Source organism: Octopus bimaculoides, chromosome Z, assembly GCF_046866305.1.
Source record: "Octopus bimaculoides isolate indiv1 chromosome Z, ASM4686630v1, whole genome shotgun sequence".
In the NCBI taxonomy this organism is placed as follows: domain Eukaryota; kingdom Metazoa; phylum Mollusca; class Cephalopoda; order Octopoda; family Octopodidae; genus Octopus; species Octopus bimaculoides.
In genome coordinates, this window is record NC_142944.1 from 27,639,612 (window position 1) to 27,652,801 (window position 13,190).

The following is a 13,190-nucleotide window of genomic DNA, read 5'->3' on the forward strand; positions in this document are numbered from 1 at the left end:
TCTTAAGAATCTATTAGAGTAGATGAAAGTGCTTATATGTGACTTGTAAAAACATATGACATGTTAATAAATATTTGTATATGTACAACCATCCAGATCTCTGAATACCTTATTTTTTCTAATATATAATATCAGTACATCACCACCAAACCTTCTAATATAGATATAAAAAATAAATAAATATATATATATATATATATATATATATATATATATATATATATATATATATATATAAAATACATAGGCACAGGAGTGGCTGTATGGTAAGTAGCTTGCTTACCAACTACATGGTTCCAGGTTCAGTCTTATTGTGTAGCACTTTTGGTAAGTGTCGTCTACTATAACCTCAGCTGACCAAAGCCTTTTGAGTGGAATTGGTAGACGGAAACTGAAAGAAGCTTGTCGTATGTATATATACATATATATATACATATATATATATATATATATATATATATATATATATAAAATACATAGGCACAGGAGTGGCTGTATGGTAAGTAGCTTGCTTACCAACTACATGGTTCCAGGTTCAGTCTTATTGTGTAGCACTTTTGGTAAGTGTCGTCTACTATAACCTCGGCTGACCAAAGCCTTTTGAGTGGAATTGGTAGACGGAAACTGAAAGAAGCTTGTCGTATGTATATATACATATATATATACATATATATATATATATATATATATATATATATATATATATATATATATATATATATATATATATAAAATACATAGGCACAGGAGTGGCTGTATGGTAAGTAGCTTGCTTACCAACTACATGGTTCCAGGTTCAGTCTTATTGTGTAGCACTTTTGGTAAGTGTCGTCTACTATAACCTCGGCTGACCAAAGCCTTTTGAGTGGAATTGGTAGACGGAAACTGAAAGAAGCCTGTCGTATGTATATATACATATATATATACATATATATATATATATATATATATATATATATATATATATATATATATATATATATATATACATATATATATATATATATATATATATATACATATATATATATATATATATATATATACATATATATATATATACATATATATATATATATATATATATATACATATATATATATATATATATATATATATACATATACATATATATATATATATATATATATATATACATATATATATATATATATATATATATATACATATATATATATATATATATATATATACATATATATATATATATATATATATATATATATACATATATATATATATATATATATATATATATATACTATATATATATATATATATATATATATACATATATATATATATATATATATATATATACATATATACATATATATATATATATATATATATATATATATATATATATATATATATATATATATATAATATACATATATATATATATATATATATATATATATATACATATATATACATATATATATATACATATATATATACATATATATATATATATACATATATATACATATATATATATATATACATATATATATATATATATATATATACATATATATATATATATATATACATATATATATATATATATATATACATATATATATATATATATACATATATATATATATATATATATATATACATATATATATATATATATATATACATATATATATATATATATATACATATATATATATATATATATATACATATATATATATATATATATATACATATATATATATATATATATATATATATATATATATATATATATATATATATATATATACATATATATACATATATATATATATATATATATATATATATATATATATATATATATATATATATATATATATATATATATATATATATATATATGCATGTGTGTGAGTGTTTGTCTGTTTGTCTCTCCATTACTGCTTGACAACCAATGTCGGTGTGTCTACATCCCCATAACCTAGTGGTTATGTATAAGGGACCGATAGAATAAGTACTAGGCTTATAAAGAATAAGTCATGGTGCTCCAGCAAAGCCGTAGTCAAATGACTGAAACAAGTAAAAGAATATATATACATATATATGTATATATATATATATATATATATATATATATATATATATATACAAAATGATTGATACATACACAAGACGGACTGTAACTGGTAACTATAAGTGATGAACATGCTCTACAGGCACACTACCTGAGATTCACCCAAAACAATGTTTGGATACTGAGTTTTAATGTGTCCTATCTAAACCTTGATTTTAATTTTAAACTTAACTTATAAGTACATGTGTATGTGTGTGAGTGCGTGCACGCGTGTGTGTGTGTGTGTGTTGTTTGTTTTCAGTTTTAAGACGTGTTTTTGTTTTGTTTCATGTTAAACCTAACACTTTCTTGATGACTGACACCAACTTTTTCCAAGAGTTGAAATCAAAATGGTTGGTTGATGAAATGGATTTATTTACATCTATCTGTTTTTGTCTTTTACATAGTCATACATGCCCTTCATGTCTGCTTCTAAAGACTGAAACAATTGGATTTGTTGACAGAAGAAAGAGACAACACTACCTATCACACCATACAAGTGATTGCAGATAAAACACACCCATATACATGCTCTCACATGTATGCACACACATATACACAACATTCTTCTTTAAGTTTTTGTCTATCAAAACTACTCCAAAGGTCCTGATCAGCTCAGAGTTATAGCAGAACACACTGATCCAAAGTGATGTGCAGTGAAGTACATGTGCACACACACACAGATAAAACTAAACATACTCAAATGCAAAAAAGTGCATGTATATATGCAAAAAAAAAAGTGTACTTACATTTGAACATGAGGTACAGAGAAGATATCCAATGAGAAACACCAGACTGAATAGTGGAGCTAGGACCACCACATGAGTTGGGATACCCAGGGTCTGCTGTTGGACGATATCTCGGATAGTATCAGGAGCCTGTAACATAAATGTGCCTGTATATACAAGTGTGTGTGAGTCTCTGTAAATGTATGTGTGTGCATACGTGTAGATGTCCGTGTTGTTCTTTCTCTCTTTTTTCTATCACTATTACAATCATTACTGCTGTTTATTGTTTTGTATCAACTCAGCATCGTGGCTAGAATTGGATGAGTCATTTCTGCTCTCTTACATGGCTTAGGAACCACATCTAGTTTACAAGTTACATTTCAGGTTTGATTTCTATTAGATGCTCTTCTAATGCCAGCCACTTTACAAACATACTGGGTACAGTTTTCTATATCACCAGTTTCGGAGAGGTTGTTATGCCTTCAGTGTGACTAAAGAGTCCCCATAATCTTAGCAGACAGAATGCATTTTATTGTGGTATCAGCACTAGAGAGAGTAAGAATGGATAGCAAGAAATAAATACATGGTGAATGTGAATAGTGGATATCAATATGAAATGGCTGGTAGGGAATACAGGCCTGATGAGGTCTCTTAAGTATATAACTCAAGTAAGTGAGAAAGCTAGATGATAATAAGAAGAAAGGAAGGTATGGGGTGTTAAAAAGTGGCCATTTTGAAGATTGACATTTTTATTCCTATATTTATCAACCTCTCATTCACTTTGTGCACCCTATATTTATCACGCATAACTTTTTACATGTAATCCTTATTTACGTGATTTTATATGTATTTTTATATATTTTTATATGCTTTTATATCTCTACTATATTTTAAGTATGTTTGGTTTTACTCTTTATACCTTTGATCTTTACGCCTATACATGCATGATTTATGTTGATGTGTATAAATATATATGATTCAATTAAATTGATTTAATATCTTCATTTATGCGTTCAGGAATTTGGTTGACTGCCTAGGATTTGCATTCTCATTTTCCTCTACTTTGTATTATCTCGCATTGGCTCTCTATGAGCACTTCGTAAATAGCCCATACTTTCTACAACATACTTAAAATTATTTCAATATATACATATATAAATATGATATACATACATAAGTTTGTAGGTATGTTTCTCTCTCTCTCTCTCTGTACACATGTGCACGCACACATACACACACACACACAACTGTTTACATTTGAAGTGTGTAAATGGGAAACAGACAGGTAGACAGAACAGATAGAGATAGATACGTGTTTGTTTATACAAAAAATATATAGTTAATTCGAGGAAGTTAAGTCCTCATTAGGGATTGTAGGTATAGATTATATATAGGTATTCCACTGGTTCAATCCATATCAGTGGTAAAGTCATTTGTATATGTTTAGGATTATTAAAATTATCAATATCAAGGAAAAGAAAAAAAATGAAGAATAAATGGATGATGGATTGAACCAGTGGAATATCTTGGATTATATAATCCCTAATGAATACTTCATTTCCTTGAATTAACTGCATTACAAAAGCACATTCCCATATGTATATAAATGTTTCTATTTCATATATATATATAACCTCATAAATATGTATATATCCCAACATATATATGTCCGAGGTCTTTTATGTATATATAAATATCTATCAATTTTTATAATATATCCACTAGTGGTTGGCGTTAGGAAGGGCATCCAGCTGTAGAAACTCTGCCAAATTAGATTGGAGCCTGATGTAGCCATCCGGTTGCACCAGTCCTCAGTCAAATCGTCCAACCCATGCTAGCATGGAAAGCGGACGTTAAACGATGATGATGATATATATATATATATATATATATAAAAATTACTTTGGGCATTCCGCTGGAAAAATGGAACAATATAATATATATATATATATATATATATATATATATATATATATATACACACACACACACATACACATACACCCACCCACATGTGCATATATTTATATGTGAATATTTAAACATTTGCGTGTGTGTCTATACTCACCATGTCCACAATGTAGTTAACAAAAATGTCAATCTTTGCAGAAAAATACCTGCACCACATTGACAATGATGATTCTCCCAGGTCATCTTGGTTAACAGTTCTGTGATGATGGTCGTCTGATTCCCCTGAATGTCTTGCTTCATTTTCATTCTGCTCTTTTGCTTCCTCATTTTCCAATGATGATGATGATGGATGTTGATGATCATGATGATAGTGATTGTTGTTGTTATCGTGATGATCGTCTCTGCTGTGTACCCCATGATCTGTCTGTACATCTGGTTGCTTTGGCTTGTCTTCATATTGGCCATCCTGTGGAAATGCTGATGAAGTAAACTCTCCTGTGTCTTCACGTCCCATACCTGCTTTGTCTTCATTATCAACATCATGATGACCATCATAATCATCTTGCTTCTTCTGGTCATTGCCATTAGCAAAAGATGATGAAGAGGAGGCTGCAGCCATTGTTGTTGTTGATGATACAGAAAGAGTCTTTCGAGACATGAACTCTGATCCGAACGTATGGAATGCATCGCTTAAATCAAGATGTGGGGAAGATGATGTCATTGTGGCCATAGTTGCATCTGTTGCCTTGGCAACCCCACCACCAACACTTCTGTCATTACTATTAACATCAACAACAGAATTAGTATCACCATTTTCATTAGCAAGAATATCATTGTTGTTGCTTTGTCTTATGCTATTCCATCTTTCCGAACTTTGATCAACAACAGGAACATTATCACTATCATTATAATTGCTAGCACTGTCACCACCACTGTTATCATAACTCAGTGAACTGCTTAAGAAGGGCTTTGTTGTTGAGGGTGACACAGAGATTGATGTACCCCTCATAGAGTCATCCTTATCATCACTGTGGTGACCTGTGATGGGTGGCACAGTTGCATGCACCCATGAAGAAGGTATTGTACTTCCAGGAGCATCAGTTGCTGTGCTACTGCCACCACTACTAGAAGTCAACTTCATGGTCTCCGTGTTTCTTTCATAACCCACACTGCTTTGACTTCCTTGTCCATCAACATTGCCATTGGAGGTATGTAAAAATTTATCCGTATCTGAGGAAAGTCTTTGATCGTAATTTTCTGAAGCTCTATTGTCAGAGGTTACTGAACGAGTGGGTGCAATGCTTGCTTGTGCACTGTCAAATCCTAATGAACTGCTGTCTGGCTCCTTGTCATACAATGTTGCCTCATTAAAGTGTGTTGTTGAATGTGGATGGCCAGTTGTTGCATCAGAAGAAGATGATAACAATACTGAAGCTGAGGTGGACATGCCTTGCTGAAACTCCTTAACTGGTGGAGAAGTCTTCAGCACATGTGGCCATTGTTGCTGCTTTTCTTCTTTTTGTCTGCCATCAATATCTGCAGCTTTCCTCCCATTTTCACTATAACCATCATTGTTGTTTAACAAAGTTGTCTGCAAATTGTCCGTATGTGATCCTTGCCCTGGCATCATAGTCATTGTTTCTGGTGAATTGTTTTTGGACACAAGAACAAGAATAAATTGAGATAATGTTAAGTTGGTATTCAGAGTTTTTAATATATTTTCCAAAGTTAATTATAGGTTTCCAAAGGTTTTTCCCAATGTTGATAAAGATGATAGAGGTAATGATAATGGGATGGTATAATTCGTTTTTCAAGCAGGGTTAGAACATGAAATAAAAGAGAAAAAATAAAGGTTATTAAGATATTAAAAGAACAGAATAAGAAAGGTGAAGAGACAAGATAGAAGACTGAGAGTCAAAAGATAACAGAAGGAAAGAATCAGATGACATGAGTGTATAAAAAGCACACACAAAGTAGATAGAAAACAGACAAACAACAGAAAAAGGAGACAGTGAGACAAAAAAAGCCAGCACCAAGGACACCAAATATTAGCAGACAACCAGTGGCATAACATGGGCTTAGGTCAAACATACATTCAACTACAGCAAATGCATGTGTATAAAGTGACAGCCTTGTGCAGTTCACATACCCTGTACATCTATCTTTTGCCACTGTAGCCAACAAGAATATGCAGGATATCTGTATATATATATAAAAGAGAGGATGTGTGTGTGTGTGTGTACGTGAATGTAGTTTATGCATGTCCACAAATTAGCACACATGTCACTCCAATTTTAGGAGGACATTGTTCATGACCCTACCTGCATTTTCGTCAACTTTTTCTCTCAGAGGCACTCGCGTATAGCTGTAAAAATCGAGAAACTTTTACCAATTTTGAAGTTTGTTGACATGGCGAAGTCAAATCTGTGTGTACGCACGCACGTGAAGGAGAGAGAGAGAGAGAGAGAAAGAAAGAAATAGTGTTTTTGTGACAGGGGGGAGATACAGTGTTTGGTAGCGTCTAGAAAAAAAAAAATGAAAAAGTGGGTAAGGCAGACAGAAATCAAAGCAAATTTTTCTAAGCAAGACAGAGTTTACTTTGCTAGCTTCTAAAAAAAAAAAAAAACAAAAGAACGAAAAAGTGGAAGAGGGAGGCAGAGTAAGTGTAAAATGTAAAATGCATTTCTTTTTCTTAAACATGAGATATAGTTTAAAATATAAGATGTTTTTGAAAGACACTATATTCTATAATGAGATTATATATACTTTCTCACAAAACAATTCAAATATATTTATTTTAAATCATTTATTTGTTTTAAATCATTCATCTTTCTCCCACCTCTCACTCTCACACACACGCACATATACTACTTTGGGAGCGAAAGAGTTTTGTTTATATTTCACAACTATGAACAAAAATGTAACAATTTGTCAATCCCCCCCCCCCCCCCAACCCGTTTTTCGGACCACAAAAAGGGTTTGGTAATTTTTCAGATTAACACCCGCACGATTTCCACTAGGGTGTTACGGTTAGGGTTTTTAGGTTAGGATTAGGGTTAGGGTTAGGATTAGGGTTGGTGTTAGGGTTACGGTTTTAGGGTCAGGGTTAGGGTTAGGGCTAGAGTTAACCTAGAAGGGACAGGCCCCTTATTTTTTGGTTAAGGCTGTTGGTAAGTTTTCCTAAGTTACTCCAATTCACATCCCCAATGCAAACCTTCAGATCAACCTTTTCCTATGCAGATCTCTAATGCAACTTTAAAAAAAAACAGTCAATGAGTGGAAATAACCAATAAACTGATTCCTTATGGGATTTCCCAATCAAATTACCAGCAAACTATTTTCAGCCAAACCAATTTCAACGGATTTCGCTCAAATCTGATGTCGATGTTACTTATTTTGGTTTGAAATAAAGCACTTGATCACTTAATAATCCTAGCTTAATCCCGAGCAGCGCCGGGCTATACTGCTAGTATTAAATAAACAGTAGAGAGACTAATGACAGCAAAAATAAATACAGAGCAAAAAAGGCAACAGAATAGACAAAAATGAGAAAACACACACACAAAAAATGGTAAAGATGATAAGTACATGCAGAAGAAATCTCCCATAAAAAAAAGAAGCTAGACAAATAAAAACAAACAAGGATTAACAGCAGGAAAATTTTAAAAAATACACTAGATAAATGAAACAGATAGAAGACAGAAAAAAGAAATTGAAAGACATTTTACAGTACTGTCGACTTAACTCTGAGAGGGTATTTTAATGATGTATTGTTTACCTAAAGAGTTAATTGCTGCAATTGCTTCACCAACAGTTCGGTCAAATGCTTCATCCTTTGTTAATATTTCTGAAAGAGAAAGAGGTGAAAGGATACAGAAGGTAAAAGGTAACAACGGGAACATAGATGATATCTGTTATCTTCTATGTTTCCAAAAAGTAACAAAGAAGATAACAGAAGAGGGGGGGAAAAATTAGAACCCCACCCTCAAAAACAAAATTAGAACCCCATCCTCCAAAAAAAAAAAGAAGAGAAAAAAGTAAAAAGAATACAAAGGGGACAAAACATAACTTAATATAGATCAAAGAAAGTAGACAGAGGACAAATATAGAGAGAAAAAGAAAAAAAAAACAGAAGTGACCAGTAGAGAGAGAAGGCATACTGTAAAATCCCATGTTATTTACGCATTTTTCGCAAAAATAAAAATAAGCTTGGGGGGGTTCATAAATTACATGAGTAGAATGTTTCCAGAATTTTTTTAGAAATTTTTTGTTGTAAAAAGACGTACTAAAAGATGTACTAAATGTAAATGAGTCAATTGGAAGTTGACTCATTTAATGGACTTAAACATAATGAAGCTGACTTTTATTTATGCTAGACGGTATAATGCTTACTTTTTCTGTATAAATTTACTAAAATCATTAAATGGTTAACTACATTTTGAAGTATAACATACATGCAGGTAATCACAGTCCAGACCATATTTTATTCAGTTGAGTAAAGTGCCATCCAAGCTGATGTTTATTGGTAATTAAACTTAATTTGCAACACCTGTGTGTATTTATCAGTTTTGTTTTTGTTGATAATTCTTATCAACAACTTTTCCTGTGATCATGGTTTGAGAAGACATACGGCAGTATGCTAAAGATCAGACATAATCACATGTGGGCAAGAAATGTAAAATAAAGTTTATTATAAACAAGATTATCCACCATCTTTCCAACAACAACCATGCGCACCTTTTTAAATTCCATATGACAAACACTCACAGACATGCTTATAAAATCAAAAAATAACACAGCACCCATGACTTTCAGAAACATTTTTTTCATGCCCAGAATTGCTGAACCATGGAATAAACTACCCACATCAGTTGTTAGCTGTTGAGACATTACATCCTTCAAAACTTCCATGCTTCCTGAAATCACCAACAGTACACCTGATGGCTTCTTTTTTTAGTTGTAGTGCACCTGAGCACTGTATACGACAATTTCCTTCATTATATCATACATAAATGCTCACAATTTGTAAAACGATACTTCAGTTATTTCCAGTTATGCAGAGACACACAAACACAGTCACATACAGATACATGCATACGTGCACAAACAAACACACACTGTCTCATACAATTACATACACATACAAACACACACAATCTCATACAGTTACACATACACACAAACACACTTAAACACACAGTCTCATGCAGTTACATGCACACAAAAAAACACACACAATCAGCATCATATTTTTCATTTATTTATTTTTATTATTGGAATGCTAATACCGAGAGAGGAGGAGGGTATACTAAGTGGCTAAAGCAGACTGCCATTATCAGTCTCAGAAGGGAGGAGAAAGAAGGTACATCGAGTAAATAAAATGGACTGACACACGTCAGTCCTGCAAAACCAATTTTATTTATGACTAGAATGACCTGTCATTTATTGATGTAAATTATATTTTAGATCCAATGAATCAAAGGATATTGCAATGGATCACAGAATCTATGTAATTCATTGATTTTCTTTACAGTATTATCTTTATAGGTAAAAATTGTTTCTTTGTTGAATTTCTGTTCCAACCATTACTAATTGCACATCGTTAGATACTTAGTCATTGCACCTTTGGGCATGCTCACTAGCTGGACTCTATCTGCACAAATTGACAATTTAAGATTAGGTTTGTTAACCAAAGATGCTATATTCTAAAAGCATCTCTTGAATATCTCTTGTAGTGTGTAACTTTGTTGCATGAGATCTACTATTTCTGATATTAATTTGGTCACTTAAATCATCAATAAAATAAACTTGAGCATATTTAGGAATATTTTCATCTGTATTATACAATGAACTTATTCTATGGTAAATTTGACTTCATATTTTGAAAACTGGCATGAATCCCAGTAGAGATATTGATTCACCAACTCCAAAGGATGTCATTGAAAGCAATTCATTATATTTTTTGATAACTTTAAAAATGTTTTTGGAGTTCAGATCTTCTCCCAGCATTTGTGTATTTAAAGGTTCAGGTAGTTTTCAAACAAATTTAATTTAACTTTACCATTTGAACAACATAATCCCTTAGGTTCATCCTTAAATATTTTTGCACAAAAATGCTTACAAACTACTGACAATGTTCCTAAATTTGACAGATTATCATAATTTTTAGTTGGATCATAATCAAATGCTGCATTTGTAAATGATTTAACAGAAGTACATAGTTCAGCATATATACAAAATATACAAAGAGATAAAGAGGAAGAAGCAGAGAGAAGTGGACAAAAAAAAAGACAGGAAACACAAGATGTCAAAAAGACAGGGAAAGATGTGAGGCAGAAGACAAGAAAGCAAAGTGAGAAGTATTAAATAATCACTAACTTTTGTCTTCATTACTATCTCTTTTTCCTTCATTTTGTGTCTTCTCATCTGTAGTTTGACCCCCATTCTCATCTTCAGAGATTTCTGTCTCATCATCAACCTGTCTGCTTTGGCCAGGAGACTCTGCCTCTCCAACTTTCTTATCCTACATGAAGACATCATCAGAATGAATGTGGGCAAACTATTGTGTGAAGGGAGAGACAAAATATACTTGTGCTTGTGTGGTTAGGGTGGAAAATTGGACAAATCAGATTAGACAGATCAGAGGTTTGATGTAGACAGAAAAGAAAGAAGAACCAACTGTGCAGAATTGTAGTTCTCTTTGAGAAAAGATAAAGAAAGAAAAAAAAAGGAATGGGAAGAAGACAGTAAAAAATAAAAAGCAGTCAGAAATCAGTAAAAGACAGTAGACATAAAGATGTGATACTACAAAAAAGCAATTCAAAAAGGGACAAAGAAAAAATAGTGAATAATGAATTAATAATGTTCATTTTTATAAACAATTTATAACCTTGGACATTTTAAAGCATATTTTTCTTTTCCTCTTGAATTGATGCTTTAAAATCAAATGATGACGATGATTTTAAAGCATCAATTCAAGAGGGAAAGAAAAATATGCCCGCTGAGTATATTCAGACCAAATTACTGATTTTTACACAACAGGTATGATGAATTGTTCCTACTGTTTTACCTGCACTATTTTACTGCCAAGAGACAATTTAATAATAAGAAGGCTTTGGAATCAGGGCACAAAACTTCTGACTCCTCTATTCATAAATTGGATTAATCATATATTTCTTATATTCATTGAAATTACACAACATTCTTGACTAATGTGAAATACCAGACTACCTTTTATCATCTTAACATACTAAAGTTAAGGTCTTAAGGCCCTAGAAGTTACAAACAATTTAAGCATGGGAAAAACTGATATAATTAAAGAGACTATTTTTAGTAAAAGGATATAAAAGAAATAAAAATACTATAAAAGAAAGTCAGGAACATAACTGTTTACCAGTTCACACACCTAAAGTACATCAAGGTTAAAACTAAAAAGCTGAACCCCCAAAGCAACTTAACAAATGATCATATTGGAAGAAATAAAATCAATTAGATATATAACCCTGCCATTTTGACATTAAAGCATTGTTTGAATATAAAGTTGAAATGAATGTAGCAAGAATGACTACATTAAATGAAACGAAAAAGATTGAACATTTTATCCCTCCAAAACTTTTTTGAGAAACACTGAATCTATGGAATAGGAGCTAAATCAAAAATATAAATTTCAAATTTTACTAACATCTTGTTCTTAGAAACAAATAATTCTACCATACTCTCTCTTATAGAAGATCTTAAATCTGATTTGATTATTTTTAATGCATTTGAAATTTTGATGCGTTTTATCAATATTTTCATGTAATTTCAGTAGGTATTTGGACTTCAGTAAACCAATAACATCTTCTGACCCAATTCCATAGCCCTGACTGGTAGTTACTTGGTGCTAATAGAATAGAACTTTCTCATTATATGAAACATAATGAAGTTTTCTACCTTGGTACACTCTTTTATATTTTGCAGATAAAATATAGTTAAAATAGTAGAAATCAATTATAATTAGTTTGAGAAGGAGTAACAAGAGTGTCATCATATAGTTGGTAATGAAATTGCATAGAAAATGAAAGATAAGTTGTTCAAGTCCTATCTGTGGTCCTGTTGCTGTTTTCTTTCTCAAATTGTACTTACAATGTCTAATATTTTTAAAAAGTGAATTAAATTAAAGTATAACTATACAGTGGATGTACAAAAAAGACAATTCAAAGAAAACACTTAACAGTACAGTAAACAACTAAAACTATTTACATTAAAATAGCTGAAAGAGAACACATAAAAGTGAATTAGAAAAAAAAATGACACTAATATTAAGAAAATAAAACAACAGAGACATTGACAGTGTACACCAAAAATGAATGTAAAAAAAGAGACAAAACATGCACACATGAAAGTAGAAAGCTTAAGTGTAAAGAGAAACAAAAAGCATTTAATTGAATATGACACATAAA

The 13,190-nt window shown here is 31.3% G+C and overlaps 1 protein-coding gene across 2 annotated transcripts in view; it reads right to left on the reverse strand.

Annotated features, from left to right (window-relative positions):
* The window catches only part of LOC106880786 (uncharacterized), a 148,024-nt gene that overhangs the window by 61,102 nt on the left and 73,732 nt on the right, over positions 1-13,190 (reverse strand). For both annotated transcript variants that reach the window (XM_089364997.1, XM_089364998.1), the window contains 4 exons: positions 11,128-11,272; positions 8,528-8,596; positions 4,907-6,390; positions 2,860-2,988 (listed from right to left, as the gene is read on the reverse strand). In XM_089364997.1, the coding sequence (XP_089221123.1) occupies positions 2,860-2,988; positions 4,907-6,390; positions 8,528-8,596; positions 11,128-11,272 (1,827 nt within the window). The remainder of the gene's footprint in view (positions 1-2,859; positions 2,989-4,906; positions 6,391-8,527; positions 8,597-11,127; positions 11,273-13,190) is intronic.